We start from the raw sequence: 26,249 nt of genomic DNA, 5'->3' as shown, positions 1-26,249 counted from the left end.
CCCTGCAGCAGGTTCGGGACCCTGTGGGAAAGACCACATTATATACTGACCTTCATGGGTCCTTATGTAGTTCCCTACCACCTCCTAAACAAAACCCAAGCTCCTCGACCTGAAAATCAAAGCTCCTGTCTCCCTTCGCTCTCTCATCTCCTGTTTCCCCAAGGTAAGGGGAAGTTTCCTGTCTGTCCTCCACTACTTTACCTCCCCAAATCCACATCCCCAGTCCTGTCACCCCCTCCAAGGAGACTGCCCTGACTGCAAGCTTGGGGCTCAGTGTGGTTAAGGAGGAGACTGGGCAGAAACTTCCATCCTCTATAACCAACCCAGAAAGCCTTTCCCGGAACCTGAAGCCTGCCCACCTGCCTCAGAGGACCCCGGGGTCTGCCGTGGGATGGAGGGAAGTGGAGCGGAACACCTAAGCACACACATGCGCGTGCACGTGTTCTAGGTGGGCAAAGAGGAAAGCGGAAGCAGCACGAGGAGAGCAAGGCTAGGTGAGTCTCCGCAGATCGGTTACCCCGGGATTAATGCAAGTCTGGGCTTTGGGCTCAGACGCCTCTGGTTCCAGTCCCACTTCCACCACTGCTATGTAACCTTGCTGAACCCCAGCAGCCCACTTTGTAAAATAAGCAGATAAAAACACTTTGTGAGGATTCAAACAAAGCTGTGTGCAACTAACTTCACATAGGGTCTGATAGGAAATAACAACAGAAGCTAATAGTTATCCAGTGCCTTTTATGCGCCAGGAGGCTATTTTTTAAGTGTCATATAACTAACTCCTTTAAATCTGGTACTATTATCACACCTGCTTTACAGAGGAGGACAACTGAGGCACAGGGTGTTCATGACCTGCTAAAGGATATAACTGCACAGCTAATGTGGCACAGATGGGACTCCACCTGGATTTACTACGCTATTCTGTCTCCTAAGTGTTGCTCCCAGCTGGTAAAGATCCACTATAAATTAAATAATAACATCACGACAATAACACCTCTGCTTCCTATGTTCTACAATAACTTTTCCTTCCATTTGAAGTCCCTAAAATCAATAGGCATCCTGTAATTGATGGCAATTATGTGAAAACCTTCCACTGATACCTCAAGGTAAGATTTAAAAAAAAAAAGTGCATCAATACAATGCATTGTATTGTAGTCATAAAATAAGATACTGCTAATCACTAACGCCAATAAAAACAAATCTGACCTTTGCTCATATCTACTCAGTCATTCGTACACATGGAGAATTGAGATCCAAAAGAAGAAAGACTTTTCAAAGGCAAGAGCTAATATTATGCAATAAGAGAGTAACCAAAGAGACCCAGGTGCTGGGAGGAGGAAAAGGTGTGTGCACGTCTACATACCCTAGACCTGCAGGACACTGCACCCCTACCCAGCCCAGCCATCACCCTCCCAGCCATGTCCCCAGAGAGAGCTCTTTCCTTACCCTACCCTGCCGCCTAGACGGAGAAGGCAATGGCAACTCACTCCAGTACTTTTGCCTGGCAAATCCCATGGAGGAGCCTGGTAGGCTGCAGTCCATGGGGTCGCTAGGAGTTGGACACAACTGAGCGACTTCACTTTCACTTTTCACTTTTCTGTACTGGAGAAGGAAATGGCAACCCACTCCAGTGTTCTTGCCTAGAGAATTCCAGGGACGAGGGAGTCTGTCATCTATGGGGTCGCACAGAGTCGAACACAACTGAAGCTAGTTAGCAGCCATCTAGAATGAGTCCTCATGTTACCCCGCCAATCATGCATTGACAGACCCTAAGAAGTGGCAGTGCTTATTTTCTGGAACTAGTAGTTTAAGAAGTTGCAAAGGCCACACTCATCCAGGGACTCTGGACATGCTTCCTGTCCCTTCCCAGCCCTTGCCCTTGGTCCTCGCCACTTACCAATGGCCACAAACACGTCTTGGACATCCCCAGACATCTCCTTCTTGATAGTGTGCTCCACATCATAGTTGGTCATCTTGACAAACTCCTGGAAGACTGGCCCCAAGAGAAGCCCCCAAGGTGGGAGGTGAGCTCTGATGCGGGGTTTGGGGGGACATCATCCTTTCCCCCACCACCCAGCAGCAGCAGGCATGGCTGCAGCCCAGACCTAAATCTACCGGGCAGGGCTGTTGTGGACGGAACATTCTAACCTCAAGGCTGCCTTGAACTCTGAGCCAAGCCTGTATCAAGTCAGACACTGCCCCAGAGCTTCAGGCAAGTTTCAGGAACTCAGGCTGGGGTAGTAGAAGGAGCAGGCATGCTATTCACAGCTGTCCCCCAAGCTCACCAAAGGACGTTGGGTGAACCCCTCGCCATTTCTGGGCCCCCCTTTCCTCCCAAGTCAAGTTGGGATAGAGATTAATGTAAGTAATCACAATGATAACACTAAGGAAGTTATCAGGTACCAAGCGGTTTGGTGTATTAATAATTATTTTTTGCATCCTCACAACAGTCATGTGAGGTAGAATTAAAATCCCATATTTATAGGTAAGGGAACAAAGGCACAGATATTCAGTAACTTGCCCAGGGTCACATGACTGATAAGTGGGAGATTTGAATCAAGCCAGTCTAGCTCCCAAGTCCATTCTTTTAGTCACTGTGCTAAAGCCCCTTAAGTATTTTACTGCAAAGTACCAGGCACGTGCACGTTAAAATGTCACTGTCTCAGTAGTAAGGGCCCCTCACCACCGCCTAATGTGAGGGTCGCTGCATACAGTGGTGACGTGGCAGCCTGTGTGTCTCTAAGACATGCACGTGGTCTCTGTGTCATCACCACCCTCATTGCCTTGCTCCTGGAAGATGTCACCAAAGAACTGTGACACAGTACCTTCAAATCCCTCTCAACACAGCATTCTAGGCAGCCACTACCAACCCCCTAGAGTTGGCCTTGGAGGCTAAAGCCACCTGCCATCCTTTATCCCAGGCATCATGTGTGTTTCCCTAAGGAGGTGAGGAGAGTTGGCCCAAAGCTCAATGATGCTGTTAGCAGCACAGCCAGGACCAGACCCTGGGGTTCCTGAGTCCCCGTCAGCCAACAAACTCCCTTGCTGGGGTAAGGGGCGGGTGGGTGGGCAGCTGGCTCCTCTTGTCAAGGGTTGGGGATCTTCCCACTGCCTTGGGAGGGGAGGGAGTTGGGTCTCACCTCTCCGGAGGTGTGGATAGCTCCGCGTGCAGAGGATCATCATGAATCGTGTCTCCAAGGAAGATTTGTCTCCACTAGATGTGTCTGCCATTTCCTGCAGAGCCCAGGTGGGGGCAGGAATGGGGAGGGGAGACACAAGAAAGCCCTGGTTGTTTTTCACTTTCATGTCTGCCTGGGTCGAGGGCGGTGAGAAGCTGGGCTAAGCCAGTGACCCAAGGAGGCCCTTCCTCGGTCTCCACATCCCCTGTCCAGCTCCCAGGGACCATGTGGACTCACCCAGAGGAGCTGAGCACAAAGGACTCCCACCTTAGCCTTGGGGACACAGGACTGGGCCTGGGGCAAGGGCAGCAGGGACTGGGCATGGAGACTCAGATTCTTCTTCCATCTTTAAACCCCTCTGAAAGCCTCTCTGGGGAAGTATCTGTGCATGTGTGCAAGGGAAAATGGCCTAGCCAGTGTTTCCCCAAGCATGGTAAACAGGCAAATGTGTTTACACTCCACATATTTATTTCCACAGTGATCTTCCGGTCAGTTCTGTTTACATCAATATGAAATTTCCTTTAAAGTAATTCAATTTGGGGACTTCCCTGGTGGTTCAGCAATCAAGACTCTGCTCCCACTGCAGGGGGTGAGGGTTTGATCCCTGGCCAGGGAAGTAGGATCCCACAGGCCACATGGTGCATCCAGAAAGTAAACAACTCATTTGGGGTTAAAATGAGCATCCATTTAAAGCACTACTCGCAGTTGGGGGTATATAGCACCATTCTGGCAAGTGGTTGAGTGGTGAAGTTTGGGAAACACTTGCCCAGCCCATTTTTCATGCAGTGGGGTTCTTTGGAGGTCCTGACGGGGAGAGAGAGAACCTGGGGGGCAGGCCCCCAAATCATGCCTGACTCTGCCCACTCAGCCCCACCCAGATTCAGACCATTAAAACCCACGTGAAGAACAGGGCACTCACCAAGATCTCAGCAGCCACCTGAGAGCAGGGAGGAGAGAGGAGGGAGAGAGGGGAAGGCAAGAGTCAAAGGAGGCCCAGAGAGGGGCCCTGGGTGCAGGTGAGGTAGCCCGGGTCGGCATGGGGGGAGGAGGGGCTGCGGGGACGCCTTCCCCTGATCTTTGAGTGGGACTCAAAATGAGGACGGGTCTGAGAATTAACGATGGATGTGCTTACTGGAGGGATAACCAGAGGGTACAGGACAGGACCCCCTGCCCCTCACACCTGCCACTGAGAAGTTCAATGTGAGAAGTGCCCTGATCCCTACACCCTTTACCACATCAGGGTTGAAGGGTCCTCCAGAGACCTGTTACACACCCTCTCATGTTACAGACAGGATACAGGAAAGCTGAGGCCTGGGGGGCGGGACATGCAGCCGGTCAGGTGGGAAAATGCCAGCTGCCCCAGTCATCTCACAAGGATGAACTTCCATCGTTGCATCATGCTGAGCACAGAGTTCTGAGGTTAGGACACTATTTTGTTAGGCAAATGGCTGTGACTCGCAGGGCCTGGGTTCGAAATACAGTCAGCTCTGTGCACCCCCCAGATGGAATTTTGTTTTTGCCTGTTTACCCAAAACTCTGCTGACTGCTTTATTCTGTTGGGCAGACTGAAATCATCCTCTTCATAAACTTCTCAATAGCCTTACACTTTAGAAACCATTTTTGTTACATAAATTTGTAATGTCTATCAAAATTCAAAATGCACATGCCTTTGATCAAGCAACTATGCTGCTAGGAATTTCTCTTGCAAATAAACTAGCCAACTATATCTTTGGAGATATACTACAAGGATGCTCACTGGTAATAGAGAAAAACTGGAAACCATTACCAGATTGCTTGTTAATCGAGCTATGGTTCATTTAGCAACGGAAATCCACTCAGCTAGTAAAAAGAATGGGACTGGTCTACAGGACTGCTAAGGAGAGAGCTTTCATTTAAATTAAGCAAGAAAGTAAAGTACATTATGTTGCATATAAGTGTTTCTTTTACCTCGATAAGAAAAGATAAAGTATGCTCACTCTTACATATTTACTGGGAAGTTGTGCTAGAGGGATAGTCAAGATACTGTTGACAGTGATTACCTTTAAAGAGAAGGACTGGGGGAAAAACTTTGGCATTGTATTTTTCCTGAAATTTTATTTTATCAACATGCAAATACATTATTTTAACTTTTTAGAAAAAGTTAAATAGGAGCTATCAGAGCTACTAGGATTATGGGATGTTTCTGGGCTTTTTGTTGTTGCTTTGTTTGCTTTTTTAATTTATTTAGCTGCACCATATCTTAGTTGTGGCATGTGGGATCTAGTTCCTTGACCAGGATGGAACCCTGGCTCCCTGCATTGGGAGCATGGAGTCTTAGCCACTGGACCACCAGGGAAGTCCCTGCTTCCGGTTTTTATTTACACTTTCCCATATTAAAAATAACCTCGCTGGGACTTCCAGAACAGTCCAGTGGTTAGGACCCCTCGCTTCTACTGGAAGGAGCATGGGTTTGATCCCTAGTTGGGGAGATAGATCCTACATGTGGTGCAGTACAGCCAAAATAAATACATAAATAAAAGCTCTTAAAGAAAAAGATCTATTAAAAAAAAAAAACCTGGTTGAAACTTGAAGACATTATGCTAAGTGAAATTAGTTAGAAAAGGACAAATACTATATGATTTCAAATATGTGAGTACCTACAGTAGTCAATTTCATGGAGATATAAAGAACAGAGCCTGTGAGGGCTGGGGGAAGAGAGGTGGGTGGTTACTGTTTAATTGAGTATAGACTTTTAGCTTTGTAGGATGAAGAGGTCAGTGGAAGGATGGTGGAGATGGCTGCCCAACAGCGTGAATACACTTAACGCTGATGAACTACACTTTGAAAAGGTCAAGATGGTAAATTGTGAGATGTGTTAAATGTATTTTAGAACAGTTTTTTCAAACATTATGCTAAAAAGTCTAGGATTGCTATTTTAAAAAGAGGGAGATGCTTAAAAAAAAATAAACAAAAAGGAACCTAAAGTACCAAAGATTCTTCACTTTAGATCAGAGAACCTCCAGATGTATTTGTTTTTTCAAAGCATGTTTAAGATCATAATATTTGTAATATGAAAAATGCAGTGAGCTACTCTAATAATTTTCCAGATAGTCAACACAAGAGCTTTTTCTTATTAGCTCAGCTACTTCATGCCAAAATTAATCTGGGCGATTCCTCCAAAAGGTAAACAGAGAGTTATCACATGACCCAGCAATGCTACTTCTATATAACCAAGGGAAACGAAAATATTCATGCACATAAAAACTTGTACACAAATGTTTATAGTAGTATACATAATTGTGAAAAAAGTAGAAACAACCCAAATATCTATTAGCTAATGGAGGTAAAAAATAAATACAATGAAATATTATTTGGCAATGGAAAAGAATGAAGTATTGATATATGATATGATATGATATGGATGAAAATATATAAAAATATTATAATAAAGTGAAAGAAGCTAGCCACAAAAGCCACATATCATAGGATTCCACTTATATGAAATGTCCAGAAGAGGCAAATCTACATAAACAGACAGTAAATTAGTGGTTGCATAGGGCTGGGGGGTTGGGAGGAAATGAAAAGGAATGCAATTTGTACAGGGTTTCTTTTTAGGGTGATGAAATGTTCTAAAATTACCACAGTGATGACTGCACAAGTCTGTGAAGATACAACCACTTAACTGTATACTTTAAATGGGTCAGTAGTATGGTATGCAAATTATATTTCAATAAAGCTGTTGTATTAAAAAATAATCCAGAGATTGAATTATCTAAAAATGGTCACAACTCTTTATTTCACTCTGGGGCTATAATAATGAGATCATTTACATGACTTATTGCTCACATGGGAACACTAAGAGTAAAGAGGAAGCTGTTTGCAATACCGTGGGGCAACAGGTAAACACCGGACCTATGTCACCCGATAATAACAGACCCAGACCCCAAGAGCTTAGGGTGCTCTCAGGGTCCTGAGTGAGAGCATGGGAAGGAAGAGGCACAAAACCATCAAGCGTTAATGTCATTGTTTTTCTGGGGAAGCTTGGCTCTGCATATCAAATGCCTTTGATTTTTGTATAATTTTCCTCTATATCCCCAACTCACCCCTAGAAATCTATTCTAAAATCACGAACATGATGAGAGTTGGTTACTAGGGAAAGGGCTGGTTAAATAGTCTGGCACATTCTTAGATGGAATAGTATTTAGCCATTAAATGATGCTGTTGATTTTTAAAAAATGATATATGGGATTTCCCTGACAGTCCAGTGGCTATTCTACTGCACCGGGCACAGGTTTGATCCCTGGTTGAGGAACTAAGATCCCACGTGCCGTGTGGTGCAGCCAAAAAATAAAATTAAAAAAAAAAATGTAACCATATTCACAAAATATTCATTTTTAACTGTTATAAACCAGGAATCTATTTCTATAAATACATAAAGACAACTAGAATGATATACTCCATTAACAATAGTTATTACTAGTAGCAGGTTATATGGGGTTTTGTTTTTGGTATTTTCTAAAGTTTCTACAAAAGAATATGAAACCAGCTGTCAGACAATGAGTCCACACCAAGATCAGGGTCTAGCATCTGTGAATCTGGAGAAGCAGCTGAGCTGGACAGGGCCTGGCTCTGGCTCCCTCAGTTGACTCCACCCAGGTTCTCTCTCCCGGCTTTTCTCCTGAAAAGTGGCTGCCAGCAAGGCCCACTATTGCCCCCTGCTGGCGGCAACTAGAAGCACAGCTTCCCAGGGAGACCCAAACACCAAGCGGAATTCCCTGGAGGATGAATTTTGGGATAGAGGATGGACTTGGGGTGAGTCTTAAGGGGGAAGGGCTTCCCTGATGGCTGAGGTGGTAAAGAATTTGCTTGCAATGCAGAAGACCTGGGTTGACCTCGAGGAACTCCCTTTCGAGGGCTCCCAGGACGTTCCCCTTGACCTGGGTCCCATTTCAAAAATAACGACCCGAGACCTTTAGCACTCAGGCCCTCTTGCCAGGAAGCTCCAAGACCTGCTCTATCAGTGGCCACTGATTTGCTGTGTGAGTTTCAGGGGTCATTCACTGTCTTTGGGCCTCCATCTTCCAGTTATATTATGAGGAGTCTGACTCTGAGACACTTCTTAAGTCCCTTCCAGATCTGAGGATCTAGGGCTCGAGTCCTGTTCTTCACACAGGAAATGTCAGTAGAATTAGCACCACCCTCCCAAGTCTCTCTCTGAAAGTTTTGGAAACTGTCACAGTCTCACTTCTAAGGGTGGAGAGTTGCAAGGGGCTGAAAGCCTCAGTGTCAACCAGTCACACCAGCCCTGCCCTGCCAGGCACCTTCCTCACTCCCAGACAACCAGGGCTGCATGGACAAAAGTCAGCTGGAGTCACGGGGCAGGGGGAAGGGGGTGGTGGGATGGGGTGTCTCACCTGGGCATCTTCCCGAGCTCGTTCCCGATCTTCTCCTCCCTCCTCACGGTTCCCCTGCAGCAGGACCAGAAAAAAAGGTCAGACTCCAAACATCCACACTCTCCATCCCTCAGCAGCCAGAGGGCAGTACTCAGCCACTCACCTCTCTGAATGCTCTCCCGCATCTGTAACATGGAGACAGTGATCCTGCCTTCCCAGGGTGGCAGTCTTGAACATGCATGAACACTGGGAAGGCACTTAGCCCAAGGCCTGACTTGCACACAGTGAGCTTGCCATAACTGTGCCTCAGGGTGTGGTACCCAGGTTGCGAGAGTTCAAGAGATGGTAACAGCTGTTCTTTTTTCCCCCTGTATTTATTTACTTTAAATTAATTTTTATTGGAGTATAGTTGCTTAGTTTCTACTGTACAGCAAAGTGAATCAGCTCCTCGTATACATGTATCCCTTCTTTTTTGGACTTCCTTCCCATTTAGGTCACCATACAACACCAAGTAGAGTTCCCTGAGCTATACAGTAGGTCCTTGGTAACAGAAGCTCTTGGATGATGACACAGGGAAAGGTCACCCACAATGGCTCTGAACTGTCAGCTGGGGGCCCAACAAGCCAGGCTAAGAGCAATCAGGGAGGGCTGCTTGGAGAAGGGGGCACTAAGTCAGCTTTGAAAAGTGAACAATGGAGAAGGCGTTGCACAAGTAGCAACTGCCTCAACGGTAAGAATCTTAGGAGGCAGCAGGGGAAGACATCCTCTTTTCATCAGGAGTGAACCCCCTGACTCTCGTAGCAACCCTTCCCCCAGCTAGGGCCCCAGAGGGCCAAGCAGGTCTGGAGCCGTGAATTCACCCACCGTGGCCAGAGAGATGAGGATCCTCTTGAAGTGGCCTGACGTGTCTGAGCTCAGAGCATCCTCCAGGGACTTGTGATAGTCTGAGACAGGAAAAGGAGGTGTGAGTGGCTGCTGGCCAAGAGTAGGGGAGGGGTCCAAGGAGCACAGATTTAAGCCAGAGCAGTGCTGGCAGGGTGGTGGGGATGAAGGAGTTTGTCATTGGCTCCTGGGGGCCACCAGCCACCCTGCTATTGATTTGCCATGGGTCCATCACCTCACTCTACCCCTGTCCCTGCTAAGAGCGCAGTGCATCTCCCCTCCCCCAGACAACAGCCTCCCTGTCTTCACTCTCTCCTACCTGCCCCCTGCATGGCAGTGGCTGAACACAAAAGAATAGCTCTGATCACGCCACTGCCCTGCTCAAAGGTTCTACCATTTTAAAGCTGTTTAGAAGACAAAAGCCTTAAACATTTTTGACTGATGCTCAAGGTTCTTCAGAATAACACAGAAGCACTTATTAAAAAGTTATGAAGAACTGCAAGATGGTGATAGTAAAGCAAGCAAACAGACACAGGGCCTTCTGAACACGGGGCCCTGTGTGAGTGCACAGGCCACACACCTGTGAAGCCGCCCTCCCCTCTCCAGGGGCCTGGGTGCTCTCTCCCCAACTCCCAGTCAAAACCCTCCTCTACCTCCAGGCCTTTGTCCTCCTGGCACTCTCTCTGAGGCACCTTCCCCCAGGCACAGCCTTGTGGCCTGAGGTGGGGAGGCGGGGCAGGGCTAGAGGGTGAGGTCAGGAGCCTGGGGGGCCTGGCTCTTCCCCAGGGCCTCCCCGCAGCACTGGGCCACAGGTCTCCCGCACTTACCCTCCTTGTAGGCCTCTTTGATGGCCTGGATTTCGGCGTTGGTCCGAGTGGCCAGGATCTCGATGAGAGCCTTTTCATCTGTGCCAGCTCCCTAGAAGGTCAAGGCAAAGAGGATCTAAAGCACAGCCCTGACCCCTATGGAGAGGCCCAAGGGGCCCAGGTCTAACAGGCTCCTAGTCCAGAACACTGTGCAGGTCAATACTCAGATCAAGCCTCCCTTGTGTTCTCTTTACCCCCTGACCAGACCTTGGCGCAATCAAAGGACTACACCAGCTTGTAAAGAGTTCCAGAACCTCCCATGAGAACTGCTTTGGACCAAAAATTTTAAAAAGCAAAGAATATAGCGTATACAGGTGTGTGTGTATAAAAACGCTTATATGCACATATCTCAATATAAATATTTATATATAAATACGTAAAAAGGATAGAGGACATGCACCACGGTTTAACGGTGGCCTCGGTCTCGGGTGGGTGAGGGACTCACAGATGATTTCAATATTCTTTTTTGCTCTGCTCTATTTTCTCAAGTTTTCATGGTAAACACACATTTGTCAGAAGAAAAAAAAATGTTCTGTGCTTCAAGGAAAACAACAGGCAATGTTTGCTTACATCTGGATTGGATGGGTGATACATGGACTGAGGCAGCTGGGGAGCCCCTTATGCTGAGGTCCTCACTTTGGCGGAGAGGAGGAAGCAGACAAGACAGGTTGACTGACTGATGAGCTCAAGTATCTGCTAAACACCCATTATGTGCCAGTCACTGTGTAAGCTGCTGGGGCAATGACTATAAAAAAGGTAAGACAAGTCTCTGCCTTGGGAGGTTACTGCCCAGGGGTCAAGCGTCCCTGAGTCCTCTGACCTGAAGGGTATCTTCATCAGTCTATTAAAAGTTGGTGTGGGGACTTCCCTGGCTGTTGAATTAAGACTCCACACTTCCAAGACAAAGGGCATGGGTTCAATCCCTGGTTGGGAAACTAAGATCCTACGTGCTCTTGCAGTGTGGCCAAAAAGTTAAGAAATAATGAAAATAAAAGCAGATGTGTGGTGAGGACAGCCTGATCCTCAGAGTGTCCTAAGATCCACAGTGTAGCCCTATCCTTCTCATTGTGTGATTTTAAGTCATCTACTTTTCTGTCCAGGAATTTTCAAGACAATAATCTTAATTGGCTTTGCCCAGGGAAAGTCTGTTCTTCTCTTCATCTTTAAGGAGCCTAAAACTCTAGTGGATTGATTCACGCAGTTGTCACATCAGGCTCTTGAGACAGACAGACTTGATCCGAATTCCAGCTCTGCTACTTTCTAGTGCTTTGACTCTGTGACCAAGTAACTTAAGCTCTGAGCCTTAGTGTCCTCATCTATAAAATGGGGACAAAAGCAAAGCCTTACCTTGTGGGGAGACAAGACAAGGAACTACCAGCTAAGACACTGAGCCCAGGACAGGTGTGGGAGGGGCTCCACCAAGGAGTTACACCCAACCCACCTGGGCTCAGGAGGAGCGCCAGTGCGCCCCCAGCACCCATACAGACTGGACCCCGTCCCTTTGGTGCCCACACTTTACCTCCATGGCTTTCTTCAACTGCTTGGCATCATAATGGGCCGGTGGCATCATGAGCCCCAGAATGAGCCTTGCCAGGTCTCCGGAGAGCTCAGACTTCAGGTCAGCCATCAAGTCCTGCCGAGGGCAGAGCCAAGGTCATGTCAACATCAGCAATGGCCCACACGTGGCTTGGGACAGGTAGGAGACACGGAAGGAGGCGGGGCTCCATGGAGTATAGGAATCGTGGGCATCTGTGTCTGCCTTGGCTGCTGTTGGGTTCAAAACCACCACAACCACCACAAAGAGGGTGGAGAAAACACCATGCAAGCGGGGGACCTGCCCACTCTCCCTGGAGGGAGGAGACAGGGAAGGAAAGGGGGCGGTACCGTTTCCATCCTGGGAGAAACTAGTCAGCCAAAGCTAGATGCCACTAACACAGCTCAAATCCCTGATCGCAGCCCTAAAGGGAGCCAGTCACAAACATACTGCTGATCACAGGGAACGCGGGGTGCAGCGGGAAGGAGAGGCGTGTGTCCACGCCAAGCTCCGTCAGAGGAGAAGTGTGGACGCAGGGCCCAGGGTCTAGGCTGAGGCCCTAACCCGGCCAAAGTGAGACTTGAAGGTCTGGCGGATCTGCTGCCGCTGGGCGTTGCTGCGGTGGGCGATGATGTCGATGATGGTGTCCTCGTCAGTTCCTAAGACCCCAAAGCCACAGATCAGAGGAAGGCCTTGGCCCCCACCTCCCCCAGCAATGGGCCCCAGCCGTCTTTGTTGGGGGAGAGGCCAGGCTAGCCAGCTTTATAGTCCTGCAGGAGCCTTGCTTCTGGCCCCATCACTAACCTGGATTCCTTCTGCACTTTTCTGCTGGGTCACTAGTCAAGATAAAAGAGAACCCTGGGTTGAGGGTCAGGGCCTCTGAGTTCTAGTCCTGGGATACTGAGAACCCTAGATGGGTTATGGGCTTGCTCAAAGCCACATGGTGAGTTAGCAATAAAGCCAGAGCAAAAACCCTACCTCAGCACTTCTATACCAGGACCTGGGAGCACATTGGTCTCTGGGAAGGTTCCTGAGAAAGCCCCTCACTACCCTTCTCTCTATACTTAAGGGAGCTAGAGGTTCCAGGGGGCTGGAGACTCAAGGCAAATAAAGTCCTCATCACCCTGCAGACTCCAGTCTGAAGCCTCAGCTTTTGCCCCTGCCTGTCCCATTGCAGACCCTCTACCCTCCAATGCCCCAGAGGCTAACCTGACCCCTTTCAGGTGCCCCTTACCAAGCCCCTTCATGGCTTTCCGCAAGGCTTTGGCGTCTGCATCAGGGTTGAAGTCACCAGCTGGGCGCACAGTTCCTTTCAGCTACAAGAGGCAGAAAGTGAGTCAGCAGGTGTCTGGAGGCCCCCCAGGGGCCAGGCCAGGAGAGGAGCATGCGAGGGAGGGGAAGCTTTCCCCAAGAGCCCCAAACCAAGCAGCTTGGGGGAAAAGGCGGGGGTGAAGGCACAGCAGACAGACTCCTGCCCTAGAGCTGAGAGAGGGAGGAGGAGACAGATCCAGGCTTGGGAGCAGGGCAAGGGCTGTCAAGGGCAGAGGGGCCGGGCTCCTGCCCCAAGAGCCAGCTCTGGCCCCGCCCCACTGGAAACCAGGCTCTCACAACCCAGCCCTGCTCCCAGGGTCCTCTCATTTCATAGAGCAACGCTCTCCCTGAAAAGGTAAGCGAAATGTTCTGAAATACTGGAACAGAGCTGCCCAGATTTCAGTTATCCCCGAATGATCTTCCCAGTGTTTTCTGTATCTGCGCATGCCCTATGCTATTTCTTAACATTTTAACTTAATTCAGCTACTTTTCTGTTTTACCTAAATGCATTCATTTTGAAGTGCACTGAATACTCCTAAAGGGCAAGGGTTTCAGTCCATTTCATTCTTTTGATATAACGCAAGTACCTGACGGGGGTAAGCACTCAAAAAATATCTGCTCAATGAGTTAATGAATGAAAACAATTTTATATCACTATTATGAATAGAAAGTTGGTGTCATGTGTCATAATCAGATAACCCACAAAAATAAATGCCATAAAAACAAAAATATATGCTTTCAAATATCACCAAATTTAACAAGATACCATGGCTCGCCAAGAGCTCTGAACCTGAAGCTAGCTCTCTCAGCTCGTCATGAAAAGGGAACATCAGTGACTGTGGCAAGGATGTGGCACCAAACTGAGACTTCCTCCTTGACATTAACAATAATTGATTACTGATTTAAATATTGGTTAAACCAAAGTGGAGTAGCTTTCACACTGCATGAGGGTCAGTGTTATTTATTGCCATGCAAGTCTCTCCCCAACAAAAAGAACACAATTCATTCCTCATATGACTTAAGATCATCTTCAGTGACAGCTCTTGCCTTACAATTTGGGAAACACTGTCCTAGAGGATCGTGCACAGGAGTCCTTGGAGGGCACCCAGACCGCCATGTCCAACAGCCTCTTTTTGGAGATAGAGACAGAGAGAGGTGGGGGCCTGCCAAAGGTAGCTAGCAAGTGAGCAATAGAGTCCAAGGTTCCAAATATTTTTGTAGGGGCCAAGTGCTACCTCGGGGCTGGTTTGCCCTGAGGACTTCTGTGAAACTTTTTATTTTTGCCCTGTGTAGACCCTGGGTTTGAGGATGCTCAGGACAACCAAGAATCCTCTAGTACACCCAGGGATGCCCATCTGTTCTCAGCTTCCATGCCTCCAAAAGCCAACTACTGGACCCAGGATGGGATAGGCCTCTCCAAAGAACCAACCAAGTCTCCATTCAGCAAGATCTGTATGTAGTTAGTGGGCCAGAAGGCTCCCCAGCGTGTTAGAGGTGAATGCAGGAATCAGATGCCAACACCAGAGTGCCCGCCCACCAATCCATCACTGCAGAGAACAGGAAGCTTCAAGACGTGAGACTCGGTGTCTCTGGTTGGCCACCAGGGGGCAGCTGGGTGCCGACCAGAGCAGCAGGAAAGTGCCAGCAGAAGAGTGGAAGCTGTGGTCAAGAGGTCGAGCAGGAGGCGGGGAGGGTCTGACCTCTACTCGGGCCACTGCACTAAGTTCCCACATCCGATAGGCCACCTGCGCTGCCTCCGGGAAGAACTGGCCAGCAGCACTGGAATGGAGGGCGTTAGGGAGAGGACAGGAGGGAAGGTCATCGTGGGCACACTTCACACACAGCACACACACACACACACACACTTCAGGTAAACCCATCTGGCTTCACCCTCTCTCCAGCCTGGGCCTCACCCACTCACCAGAGCCGACCCTTCACCTCTGAGAACCTTCTACCCTGTTTCGAATCCCGACAATGCTAGCTCTGACCAGCAGCCTTCCTGGCCCCCAGTCCCAGGCAGATTTCTCGAATCCCTCATCCTCCCCTTTCCTATATAAGTCTCCCCTCTCAAACACGTCCACGACCAGCTTCGAGCTATGTCATCTCTACCTCTCCTTCTGCCAAGCACCTTGGTTTACCAGCTGCCAGGTAAATATCTGCTGAACTGAACCAGCTCCTAAGGCACCTACCAAAGGTAAACAGGAGGCTCTCGTATTCCCTGTTTAACTGGATCCTTAGACGTTCCGGAGAAGGGAGATCAGAGTACCTGTAGTTCCCTTTCCAGCAACCCAAATCTGGTCAAGTCATGCTCCAATTTAATCCTCCTGTAGCTGGTTCTCTGCTCTCCTTAGGTGAGATTCATGCACCAGGAAAAAGTTCCAGGCCCCACCCACCTCTCAGCCTCATATCTTCCCAGAGCAATACAAAAGTGTGACCTCAGCTACATAAATGAGCCAGGTGGCACCTTATCTCCAGGCTCTCTCTCCACCCCAAACACTCTCCCTCCAGGCCATGTCTTCACCCCATCACCTTTCTCCCTGGATCTCAGCCTCATTATCTCCAGGAGCCTCCCCCACCGCCACCTGGAGAGTTCACACAGACACGTACACTTCCCCACCATGGATACATGCCCAGGTCTGTGTGCTTTTCTAGGCTGGAGGCTTCATCAATGCTTCCCCTCAAGGCCTGCACGCGGAGTGCTTAATGCATAGATGCTGAATAAACGAGCAGCCAGGGCAGGCATCTGTACTTTTTCCATTTAACAGATGATGAACCAGAGAAGCACCTGAGAAGTTAGCAGCAGGGCCTAGACCCTCATATTCTGATTGCTGATGCACATCCCTAGACTGCTTTCCAAGTTCACATGAGCAGACGTCTCCATGTATGGGAGACCACACTCATGTGTGCGTACATGGGCGCTCAGACTTTCACCATGCGGTGTTCTGACCTTCGAGGAATTCCCAAGTCCATCTAATCTATACATCCATCCATCAGAATGAGGTCAAGAGAGTCCTGACCGGCCACATCTGAGGCCAGGCCCTCCAGCCTGGGGCCAGGAGGCCACTTACTCATCATCTCCCCCACACAGCTTCAGCAGAGCCTTCTTGTATTCGCCAGAGGTGTCATTCTGGGGAGAAAGACAGAGGGAAAGGTCATGTCTCACCCAGCCCTGGGATCCTCTCAGACAAGCAGGGGAGGTCCTGCATAGCCCCAAACAGGGGCAGGCTGACCATGAGTTTACAGCAGCCCTCACTCTCAGCCTGTCCGGAGGTGACTGAGACCAAACTGTGGTGTGATAGCACTTACCAACTGGCTCTTTGGGAAAAAGAGAAAAAGTCCTGATCTGTAGCATTTGCTAATTTCCTCTAATGGACAATTCCAAGCTACCAGGTATGACTTCACTGCACATGGAATTAAGAACAGATGTTTTGGGGACTTCATTGGTAATCCAGTGGATAAGACTCTGCACTTCCAAGGCAGGGGGGCTGGGTTCTATCCCTGGTCAGAGAACTAGATCCTACACACCTCAACTAAAGACCCCACACACCACAACAAAGACCTGGAGTGCTGCAGCTAAGACCTGGTGCAGCCAAATAAATAAATATTTTTAAAAATTAGTAAAAGAAGAGATGCTTCCCAAGCCAGTGTGAACTGGCCCCAGCACACCCCTGCCACCAGATAACCCTAGCCCAGCCCTCCTATGTGAAATAGTCCATAAAATGGACTGAGCAAAAACTCTGGGAAATGCCAAAACCAAACAAATGTATGTTTGATAGACACGGCATATTCTACATCCCTCTTGGGGCCTCACAGTGAATAAACTATAGCGAAGGCTGTGAGAAGTTCTTTGGTAAAGAAGCAGACTTATTTTGCTTCTAGTTTTTCCCAGACGTTTCCCATGAGCTATTTTTGCACACAATGCCTATATGATTCTTTAGAAACACACTTTAGGGAGCACAGCTTGAACTCAGAAAGCTTTATCCCACTCACCCAAAACAAGGAGAAACCATCCAGCTTTACATCCGTCTCTGAAGCAAGTCTCATGGGCTGGACAGCCCAGAGCCACCGCCTGGCCCAGGGCCTGCGAGTCCCCAGTGAAGCCTCCTCTGGGCTCACCTGGGACGCCTGCCTCTGACCTCCCGCCTCGCGCTGCCTCTAGGAGGCTGACGTCTCGCCGCCCTAGTGATGGAGCCTTCACCCCAGATTCAGCTTTGCCCCCGTCACGACCCAGTCCTGCCTTCCTCTAAAGAGGCGCCTCGTGTCTTAGAAGCGCCTTGCTTGCAGGTGGCACCTGCTTCTCTGCAGTTGCCTTAGCTCCCTGAAGGTGGCACAGGCAGGTCCTGCAGTTCCCACGAGACTCCAGCTTTCCAGGATGACTCCTTTCCTCCTGGGAGAGCACCCCAGCCCTTTCTGGAGCTCCATGAGCACCTCACCTTGATCATACTGTACAGGGACTTCTCGTACTTGGTCCGGAATATCTCCCGGATGTCGAGCATGTCCAGCTCACTGCGGGAGACCATGATGCGGATCAGGGTGTTGTCCCGAGTCCCCAGGCCCTGCAAGACGAGTGGGTTTGGGGGATGGGGACTTGATAGGAGGCTAGACTGCTAAGAGTCCCCTGCTCAGCTGAAAATACAAGGTTTGTAATAAAACGTTAAAATTAAGAAGGAAAGAAGCCAAACATTGCCATTCCCTCTGAAGCTCCCTGATGTCCCTCCTGCTTTTGTCGTCTTCTTCCCCAACCTCGTGTCATTTCCGTCTTTGATTTCCTCATAACTCTAAGCAAGGTATGGTTTAGATTTGCACATTTTGGAGCTCTGTAAACACACCACTCTGCATTATTTATCCATCTACTCCTGACAGGCATTGAGTTGCTTCTAGTTTTTTCATGACATGGACCATACTGCTATGAATGTTTTTATGAACACATCATACAGGCGAACGTCTCTGGACAGCTGGACCCAGCTGGGTCCAGTCTGGCTCTGGAAGACAGAGAATGGGCCACTTGCAGGGACTTTGGGCCTGTGGCCTCTGACAACAAATGACTGTGTTCATTCACCCTAGTCCACTGTGAAGATATCACCACCCTCTGTGGTGTGTGTGTAAAGTCCCGGGAAAATCTGTTCTCAGTACTCGCCAGGAGCAGAATCCCTGAATCCCTGGGATGAACATCACAAGTCTTGGCAGGCAATGCCAAAATGTCTTTCACTTCCCATGTACATTATATATAAACATTCTAGTTAATTAGCATTTAGAAATAAAGCATGGGCTTCCAACCCAGCTGGCTGGCTGGATTGGGGGTACGATGTCACTGCACCCCCTGAACAATCGTGGGAACAGGGTAGGTATCTGGGTGGGAAGGTGTGTGACAGGCAGCACCCCAGGCTCTGGAGCTCACCTGGGACCAAGTGCCATCACTTGGCTTTATGGCCAATGCCTTGAATGCTCTCTTTGGCCAGTGGACTGCCAAGGATTTGCCAGAGTCCCGACAATCTTGCGGGGGCGCACAGAGGCCCTCTCCCCAACCTCGGGCGCATCAACCCCACCACGCACCTTCATGGCCTTGAACAGCCTCTCAGCAAAATACTCTGCAGTGCTCCGGATACACTTCACTGAGAAGAGGAAGGAAGAGGTAGTTATTCTGGCTGCCTTGGAAGGGTGATGGGGCGGTCTGAGCCCTTCTTTATTTCTATTCCTTGGAGCCACCAAGTTCAAACCTGAGAAGAATCCTGATTCCTGATAATCTGAAATCCCTGAGGACCCCAGGCCCACCACTTTTACCACAAACCCAGGGGAGAGAGAAATCAGAACATGGGCCTGTTGTAATGTTGGGAGTGCAAAGACCCCCTTCATCTTTCTGGTCCTTTGGTGTTTCAAGGAACTGGGCTGGGTGGGGAGGACCTGAGGTGGGGCTAGGCGGGGAGGACCTGAGGTGGGGCTAGGCAAGGTGGTTCTTTAGACTCGGCTATGATAGAACATGTGCTGCCGCTGCCAAGTCGCTTCAGTCGTGTCCGACTCTGTGTGACCCCGTAGACGGCAGCCCACCAGGCTCCCCCGTCCCTGGGATTCTCCAGGCAAGAACACTAGAGTGGGTTGCCATTTCCTTCTCCAATGCATGAAAGTGAAAAGTGAAAGGGAAGTCGCTCAGTCATGTCCGACCCTTAGCATGGACCGCAGCCCCTACCAGGCTCCTCCATCCATGGGATTTTCCAGGCAAGAGTACTGGAGTGGGGTGCCACTGCCTTCTCTGGATAGAACATGTGAGATGAGTGCAATTGTGTGGTAGTTTGAGCATTCTTTGGCATTGTCTTTCTTTGGGACTGGAATGAAAACGGACCTTTTCCAGTCCTGTGGCCACTGCTGAGTTTTCCCAATTTGCTGGCACATTGAGTGCAGCACTTTCACAGCATCATCTTTCAGGATTTGAAATAGCTCCACTGGAATTCCATCACCTCCACTAGCTTTGTTCGTAGTGATGCTTTCTAAGGCCCACTTGACCTCACATTCCAGGATGTCTGACTCTAGCTGAGTGATCACACCATCGTGATTATCCAGGTCGTGAAGATCTTTTTTGTACATTTCTTCTGTGTATTCTTGCCACCTCTTCTTAATATCTTCTGCTTCTGTTAGGTCCATACCACTTCTGTCCTTTATTGGGCCCATCTTTGCATGAAATGTTCCCTTGGTATCTCTAATTTTCTTGAAGAGATCTCTAGTCTTTCCCATTCTGTTGTTTTCCTCTATTTCTTTGCATTGATCGCTGAAGAAGACTTTCTTATCTCTTCTTGCTATTCTTTGGAACTCTGCATTCGGATGCTTATATCTTTCCTTTTCTCCTTTGTTTTTCGCCTCTCTTCTTTTCACAGCTATTTGTAAGGCCTCCCCAGGCAGCCATTTTGCTTTTTTGCTTTTCTTTTCCATGGGGATGGTCTTGATCCCTGTCTCCTGTACAATGTCATGAACCTCATTCCATAGTTCATTAGGGACTCTATCTATCAGATCTAGGCCCTTAAATCTATTTCTCACTTCCACTGTATAATCATAAGGGATTTGATTTAGGTCATACCTGAATGGTCTAGCAGTTTTCCCTACTTTCTTCAATTTCAGTCTGAATTTGGTAATAAGGAGTTCATGATCTGAGCCACAGTCAGCTCCTGGTCTTGTTTTTGTTGACTGTATAGAGCTTCTCCATCTTTGGCTGCAAAGAATATAATCAATCTGATTTCGGTGCTGAGTGAACTCCGGGAGTTGGTGATGGACAGGGAGGCCTGGTGTGCTGCAATTCATGGGGTCGCAAAGAGTTGGACACGACTGAGCGACTGAACTGAACTGAATGACAGAACATTACTGGCCCAACCTCTGGATCTTGCTGGCAGAGCTGGGCCACAACCTGATTACCTGAGATAGGGTTGGCAGGGGACAGCTCTGGGCAAGAGGATGAGTGCTGGGCCTTAGCTTGTTCCCAAGAAACGCACTCATACAACCTGTCCCAGGCTCAGACACAGTGACTCTTGGAACGTCTGGCTGGCAAACTGACATTCTGGTCTTCTTCTTCCCACCTCCATACCATAGAGCTCTCCTTTCCATTCTTAGCCCCGTGTTCCTGGGCCAGAGTCCCAGAATGCCCTGAGAATGTGGTGTCAGGATGTGCCCACAGCCTCTGGGTCAGGCGGCTCACTCCCCACCCCCATTTACCAGATGAGGAAACTGAGGCCCACTGAGCATTAAGTGACTTTCTCCAAGTCAACAGCAGACTGAGAAGAAGCCTGAGTTTTGAATATTGACTAGTTGGCTCCTGGCTTCCCCCATGCCCAGAGTACCCCAATTCATTACAAAACTACCCCTTGGCAAGAGATACAGCCTCTGTGAGCTGCAGTTTTCTCATCCGTGAAATGGAGATGATGACAGTGTCCACTCCTGGGTCATGTGTAAAGAGTAAACACTCAGTGGAGCACCAGGCACACAGCAAATGCTCCACAAAACCCGCTCTCCTGATCATGACTTCCTGACCCCTGACCCCATGTGCTTTTCGGCCCCATCACAAACATGGGAGGAGGGAGTGGGAGGCAGCAGTGTCCAAGGCTTGACCCCCAGCCCCCAGGCCTCGGCCACATGGCCTTAGCTAAACCTTTAGAATTCACCAGGCATCTGGTTTTCTCCTTCCCATCTCCATACCATACAATCCCCATGTCCCTGGGCCAGAGTCCCTGAATCCCTCAAAGGCCCTGGAAATGTAACCTCGGACATACCCACAGCCAGCATCAGCTTCTCAAAGTCCCCGGACAGCTCCCCTCGGATGCTGGCTTCAATCGGCTTCCCCGTGGTCTTCAGATACTCATCAAACACTGAGTCAGACAGAGAGACGGGGTGTCAAAGGCACCCTCGTAAACACCGGAAGCAACAGGGACTTCGGCAGGGGAGATGCAGTGGCCAGGACCAGATCGCCACGGTAAAGGCAGGGCTGGCACTTAGGGAGGTGGCGGGAAGGTCGTGCACGTCACCGGCCACCACGTAGCCTCACGGTGTCTGCTGTGAGGGACCTGTACACATCTCGCTCCAACATGAAGACAGGGACTGAACTGAGATGGAGGGGCTGAACACCCTGTTAAGACCTCTCATAAGGGGCCACAGAAGCCACAGTGTTAAAATCAGGACGAGTGTCTGGGTTTTGGGTGAAGCATTATCATGCTCCTTAGCAGAAAAGGAAATGAGAAGAGAAATCTTGACACAACCCCTAGGGGACAGCCGCAGGTATTCTCTGGAGCTCACCCAACCGGAGATGCTGCTTGCTGCGATTTCCCAAAATGTAAATGAACTGGGCTTCATCTGTTCCCCATTTCAGTTCCCCTGCCTCGTACAGGTCCTGGAGGGGAAGAAGTGGGGCTTAATTAAGAGAAGAAACCTCAGGAAACAGAACTTACCAGCCGAGCACTCAGAACCACTGCCAGATCCTTGAACATGCTAGTAATTGCATCTCCTTTCTTTCTGGGGAAACTCCTTTTCAACCTTCAGGGCCCAGATTAAACATCCCATTTGTTTTCAAAGCACTTCCTGATGTCCCCAGGCGGAGTTCTCTTTCCCTCACTCCCTCTTCTAGACTTTTGTGTCTTTATAGCTTTGATTCACTGTATATTATAATATATAATATTTATATGCCTGGCTTCCCACTATAGCGTCAACTCCTCAAGAATAGGAATTATGTTCTCCATTCTCTGTATCTACCTACAGTATCACTGGCATATAGTGGGAGCTCAAAACACCTGGAATATATGGTATATCCAAAGAAAATGTGACTGTGTGATTAACTTATGTCTGACTCCCCAGTACTGTTTGACTTTGCTCATTTGTGATTCCCCAATGCTTGGCATTCCGGATGACTGGCATATCGTAAGGGTTCAGTAAATATTAATTAACTGAATGAAAAGTGAACAAATAATGAAAGCTCCAAAATACATCTCACCAGCTTTACATACGCTTTGTGCCTTTGAAAGGTAACTTCAACCCTTCCTTCAGCGAAGCAGTGTATACTGATGGCGGTGAGTCAGTTATTTCCGGTATCTGATGCAAATTACTTTGCCTCCATCCCTCCCCGTTCTTGGGCTGCCTGGCTGTGCCCAGCAATGTCCACTGGTGCTTATTTACCTGAACGTCCTGCTGCACCAAGTCCTCGCTCACTACGTCATCCTCCTCCCTGGTACCCTGGGAAGAAAAACAAGGGACACTGGATCAAATACCAGAGCTAGGAGAAAGCCTGGATGCCAGTGGTGGAGACAGGGAGGACTAGGAAAACCATGGTGGCCCGGGGTGTCCAGGGGAAGAGACTGACAGCTGCCACTGGAACAAGACCGCAGCACCTGGGAATTCCCTGGTGGTTCAGTGGTTAGGACTCTGTACTCTCACTGCTTCAGGCCAGGGTTCAATCCTTGGTTGGGGAACAAAAATCCCACAAGCTGCAGGGTGCGGCCACACACACAGAGGACCACAGCATCTATTTTGCAGGGAATCACAGGGTCCCTACCATTGGATTCTCCCCTTATCCTTGGAGTGTGGACCAAACAGGGCAGTCCTGAGAATAAGCAGGCCTGCTGTTGCCAGAACTTTTCAATTATTCAAAAGAATCCAGAGATCTGATTTTGGAGCAAAATCTCTCTAGTTTTAAATGTTAGCAATTAATTCAAAGTGTAAAAAAAAAAAAAAACCGCAGGCAAAGGAAAATGAACAAAGGAAAAAACAGCTTGAGTAGGTAGACTTCAGCTGTGACACCACTGCACATCCTCTTCATGCTTTTTTATGTTGTTACGTCGTCCTTGGTTGGGAGGGAGCAGCAGGGCTGGGAAAGCCATGGCAAGAGAGAGGCCGGAGCATAGAGGAGGGGGTACTTGTGGAGAGAAAAAGGAGGACAGAGAAGCACAAGAGAGACAGGGTGTGTGAAAAAAATGCAGGTCACCTGCCTGTGCAAACCACGGGGGACAGAACAGACCCTGGATGCTCAGCTTCCAAACTCAGGCAAGCCAGAGACCATCTCAAGTTTGAGGATAAGATGGGGAGAGGGGGAGAGGTGGCCAGAAAACACGAGGACTTTACACCTGAGGAGCCACCAAGGAGCCTGTCACGAGCCACACTGTCTAGGGGAACAGGGACAAGGTGCTCCAAGCCCTCTGCATCCTGGGGGAGAGCTCGGGGAGGGCCCCAGCATAGACCAACCTGCAGCAGGACCACAAGCATCTTCCGGAAGTGGCCAGAGGTGTCCCCAGTGATGTCAGCCTCCAGGTCTCGCTCGTAGGCTGCCAGGAAGGAACACAAGCTCTGGTCCCACCCCCAGGACATCCCGGGGAACCAGGATAGAGGTCCCCGCTGCCCTTAAAATACTGATATTTCTTACAAATCCCCAAATCCAGTCTCCACGCTGGCCGTGCAAGACCCAGGCTGTATTTTCACAATGCTTTGTGCTGACTCATGACATGGTGAGACGGAATCTGCACACATCTCCATCCTCACCTGTGGCGTCCTACTCCAGACACCACTGTCGCTCACCTGGACAGCGGCTACAGCCTTCTGACTGTTCTTTCTGCTTCTCCGATCCAGAGCAGCACGAGCGACTGTCTTAGAGCCCACACTCATCACGGGCTCCTCGGCTTCCCACCGCTGCTGCTGCGGCTGCTGAGTCGCTTCAGTCATGTCTGACTGTGCGACCCCATAGACGGCCTCCTACCAGGCTCTTCTGTCCCTGGGATTCTCCAGGCAAGAACACTAGAGTGGGCTGCTTCCCACTAGGTTTGGAATAAACATTGTCTCTTTGCCTTGGCCTGCACGGCCCTGTGTAATCCTGTCCTGCTCTCTGCTGTTCTAGCCTTGCACTGGACACCAGGCTTATTCTGCCTGGGGGTCTTTGGACTTGTCATTCCCTCTCCTGCCAGGGTCTTCTCCCCACTCTGTGTACAACTGGCTCCTGCTCATCTCCTCCCAAGACAGGCTTCCCCAACCACCTATCTGAAGCACGTCCTCTCCAAGTTGGATACTTGTTTTCTGTCTTGTGTCCTTCTTTTACCACGTGTCATCATCCCATTTGTTTATCTGTTTATTATCTATATCCCTCATCATCTCATTAGTACATAAGCTCTCAGGCAGGAACGGTATGGATGCCCACCACCATATGCTGAGAACCCAGCAGAAAGTAGGTACTTACTAAACGGATAGATGGATGGACAGACAGATCAGAGGGAAGGAGGAAAAAAGGTGGACGGGTAGAGTCTTAGGGTCCCTACTCTTGTGAGCACCTTCGTTACACATCTGAAAAACCTTGAATGGCCCCTCTTGCCCATCTCACCATCTTTGTACGCTGCCACCAGCTGGTGGATCTGCTCGTTGGTCCGAGAAGCCAAGATCTCAATGAGGCACTTCTCATCAGTCCCAATGCCCTGGGAGGAAAGAAGGGGCATGTGAGTCAAGGGCTGAGATGGGAGGCTACCAGCCCCAAGTTGGGAACCTGGGGTGGTCAGAGCTGGGAAACCCCCAGCACTCAGGGTGTTCCTAACACAGGTCTTAGGCAATGATCCAGAGCTGCAGCCCTGAGAACCTAAAGACGGGAGTTCTAGTGCTGCCTCTGCCTGCGACTCGCTTTGTGATGGCTCATTAAAAAACTTCATCTTCCTGGGCCTTACTTTTCTTATCCTTAAAATGGAAATAATACTAGTTGCTCTGCCGAACTCACAGAAAGAATGAGAATGTGCTAATCTCTTACACTGCTAAGTTTACTAGCTTATGAAAACAAGTTCATATAGCTCATCTGAGACAAAGATCATAGCACTTTATAACTGTAAAGTGCCGAGTTATACTCAAAGGCCTTTGAGCTCTCCCTGATTTGTAGGGAGAAACCCTCCACCTCCACTAGACTGGGCGGCCCCTTATATCCTGAACACACTTCCACAACCACTTCCTCTCCAGCCTAGAATGACCTGCCCATTCTGGTCAACCAAACCTTCTCCAGGCTTCAGGCCCAACTCGATCCCCTCATCTTCTGTGATGCCCTCTCCAGCCACCCCAAGCCCAGGGCCTGTCCTCCTGATCTCCTTTACAACGCCCCCGGCCTTTGGATGTTGGACACAATCTGTTTCCACATTGCCCTGTGCTGCTTCCTCAGGACTGTAAGCGACTGGGGTGGGGTGTAGGCCCAGGGCCCCCTTTCACAGGGTGGGTCTCACACCAACACCTATGCCACCTCCATCCATCTGGAGGGACCACAGCACCCTCTGGGACAGGACTTGGGCTGCTGCCTCAAAGCAGGGCTTATGTGTGGGGTGGGTGTAGGGCTCACTGAATTTCCGCTGTAGAAGCTGCAATCTCCCATGAACCACACCCCCAACCCTCACACACACAGAGACCCTACTTCTTACCGAGATGGCATCTTTAATTTCTTTGGCATCAGCATAGGCAGGTGGCCTCATAAGACCCACAATCAGCCGTTCAAACTTCCCCGTCAACTCATACTTCAAGTCTGCAATGAGATCCTGGTTGCGGGAGGGAGGAGGAGATGGAAGAAGATGGGGAAGAGCAGTTATAATGATAAGAATTACTCTGAATGAGGACTTATTCCGTACAGGCACTGAGC

At 49.3% G+C, this 26,249-nt stretch overlaps 1 protein-coding gene across 2 annotated transcripts in view; it reads right to left on the bottom strand.

Annotated features, from left to right (window-relative positions):
* Nucleotides 1-26,249, bottom strand: part of ANXA6 (annexin A6) — a 49,349-nt gene that overhangs the window by 6,033 nt on the left and 17,067 nt on the right. The window contains exons 5-23 of one of the 2 annotated variants that reach the window (XM_040239561.1): nucleotides 26,035-26,148; nucleotides 24,969-25,059; nucleotides 23,846-23,925; nucleotides 22,784-22,840; nucleotides 21,911-22,004; nucleotides 21,391-21,486; nucleotides 18,695-18,753; nucleotides 17,575-17,697; nucleotides 16,210-16,268; nucleotides 14,842-14,920; nucleotides 13,065-13,146; nucleotides 12,395-12,489; nucleotides 11,816-11,929; nucleotides 10,258-10,348; nucleotides 9,413-9,492; nucleotides 8,570-8,623; nucleotides 4,096-4,113; nucleotides 3,138-3,231; nucleotides 1,895-1,990 (exon numbers count right to left, since the gene is read on the bottom strand). In XM_040239561.1, the coding sequence (XP_040095495.1) occupies nucleotides 1,895-1,990; nucleotides 3,138-3,231; nucleotides 4,096-4,113; nucleotides 8,570-8,623; nucleotides 9,413-9,492; nucleotides 10,258-10,348; nucleotides 11,816-11,929; nucleotides 12,395-12,489; nucleotides 13,065-13,146; nucleotides 14,842-14,920; nucleotides 16,210-16,268; nucleotides 17,575-17,697; nucleotides 18,695-18,753; nucleotides 21,391-21,486; nucleotides 21,911-22,004; nucleotides 22,784-22,840; nucleotides 23,846-23,925; nucleotides 24,969-25,059; nucleotides 26,035-26,148 (1,576 nt within the window). The remainder of the gene's footprint in view (nucleotides 1-1,894; nucleotides 1,991-3,137; nucleotides 3,232-4,095; nucleotides 4,114-8,569; nucleotides 8,624-9,412; nucleotides 9,493-10,257; nucleotides 10,349-11,815; nucleotides 11,930-12,394; nucleotides 12,490-13,064; nucleotides 13,147-14,841; nucleotides 14,921-16,209; nucleotides 16,269-17,574; nucleotides 17,698-18,694; nucleotides 18,754-21,390; nucleotides 21,487-21,910; nucleotides 22,005-22,783; nucleotides 22,841-23,845; nucleotides 23,926-24,968; nucleotides 25,060-26,034; nucleotides 26,149-26,249) is intronic. The other variant, XM_040239562.1, reaches the window with a different exon arrangement.

The sequence above is a fragment of the Oryx dammah genome, unplaced genomic scaffold (assembly GCF_014754425.2).
Source record: "Oryx dammah isolate SB20612 unplaced genomic scaffold, SCBI_Odam_1.1 HiC_scaffold_5, whole genome shotgun sequence".
In the NCBI taxonomy this organism is placed as follows: Eukaryota; Metazoa; Chordata; class Mammalia; order Artiodactyla; family Bovidae; genus Oryx; species Oryx dammah.
Note: the sequence above shows the minus strand (reverse complement) of the source record. Positions and strands in the feature narration are given on the sequence as shown.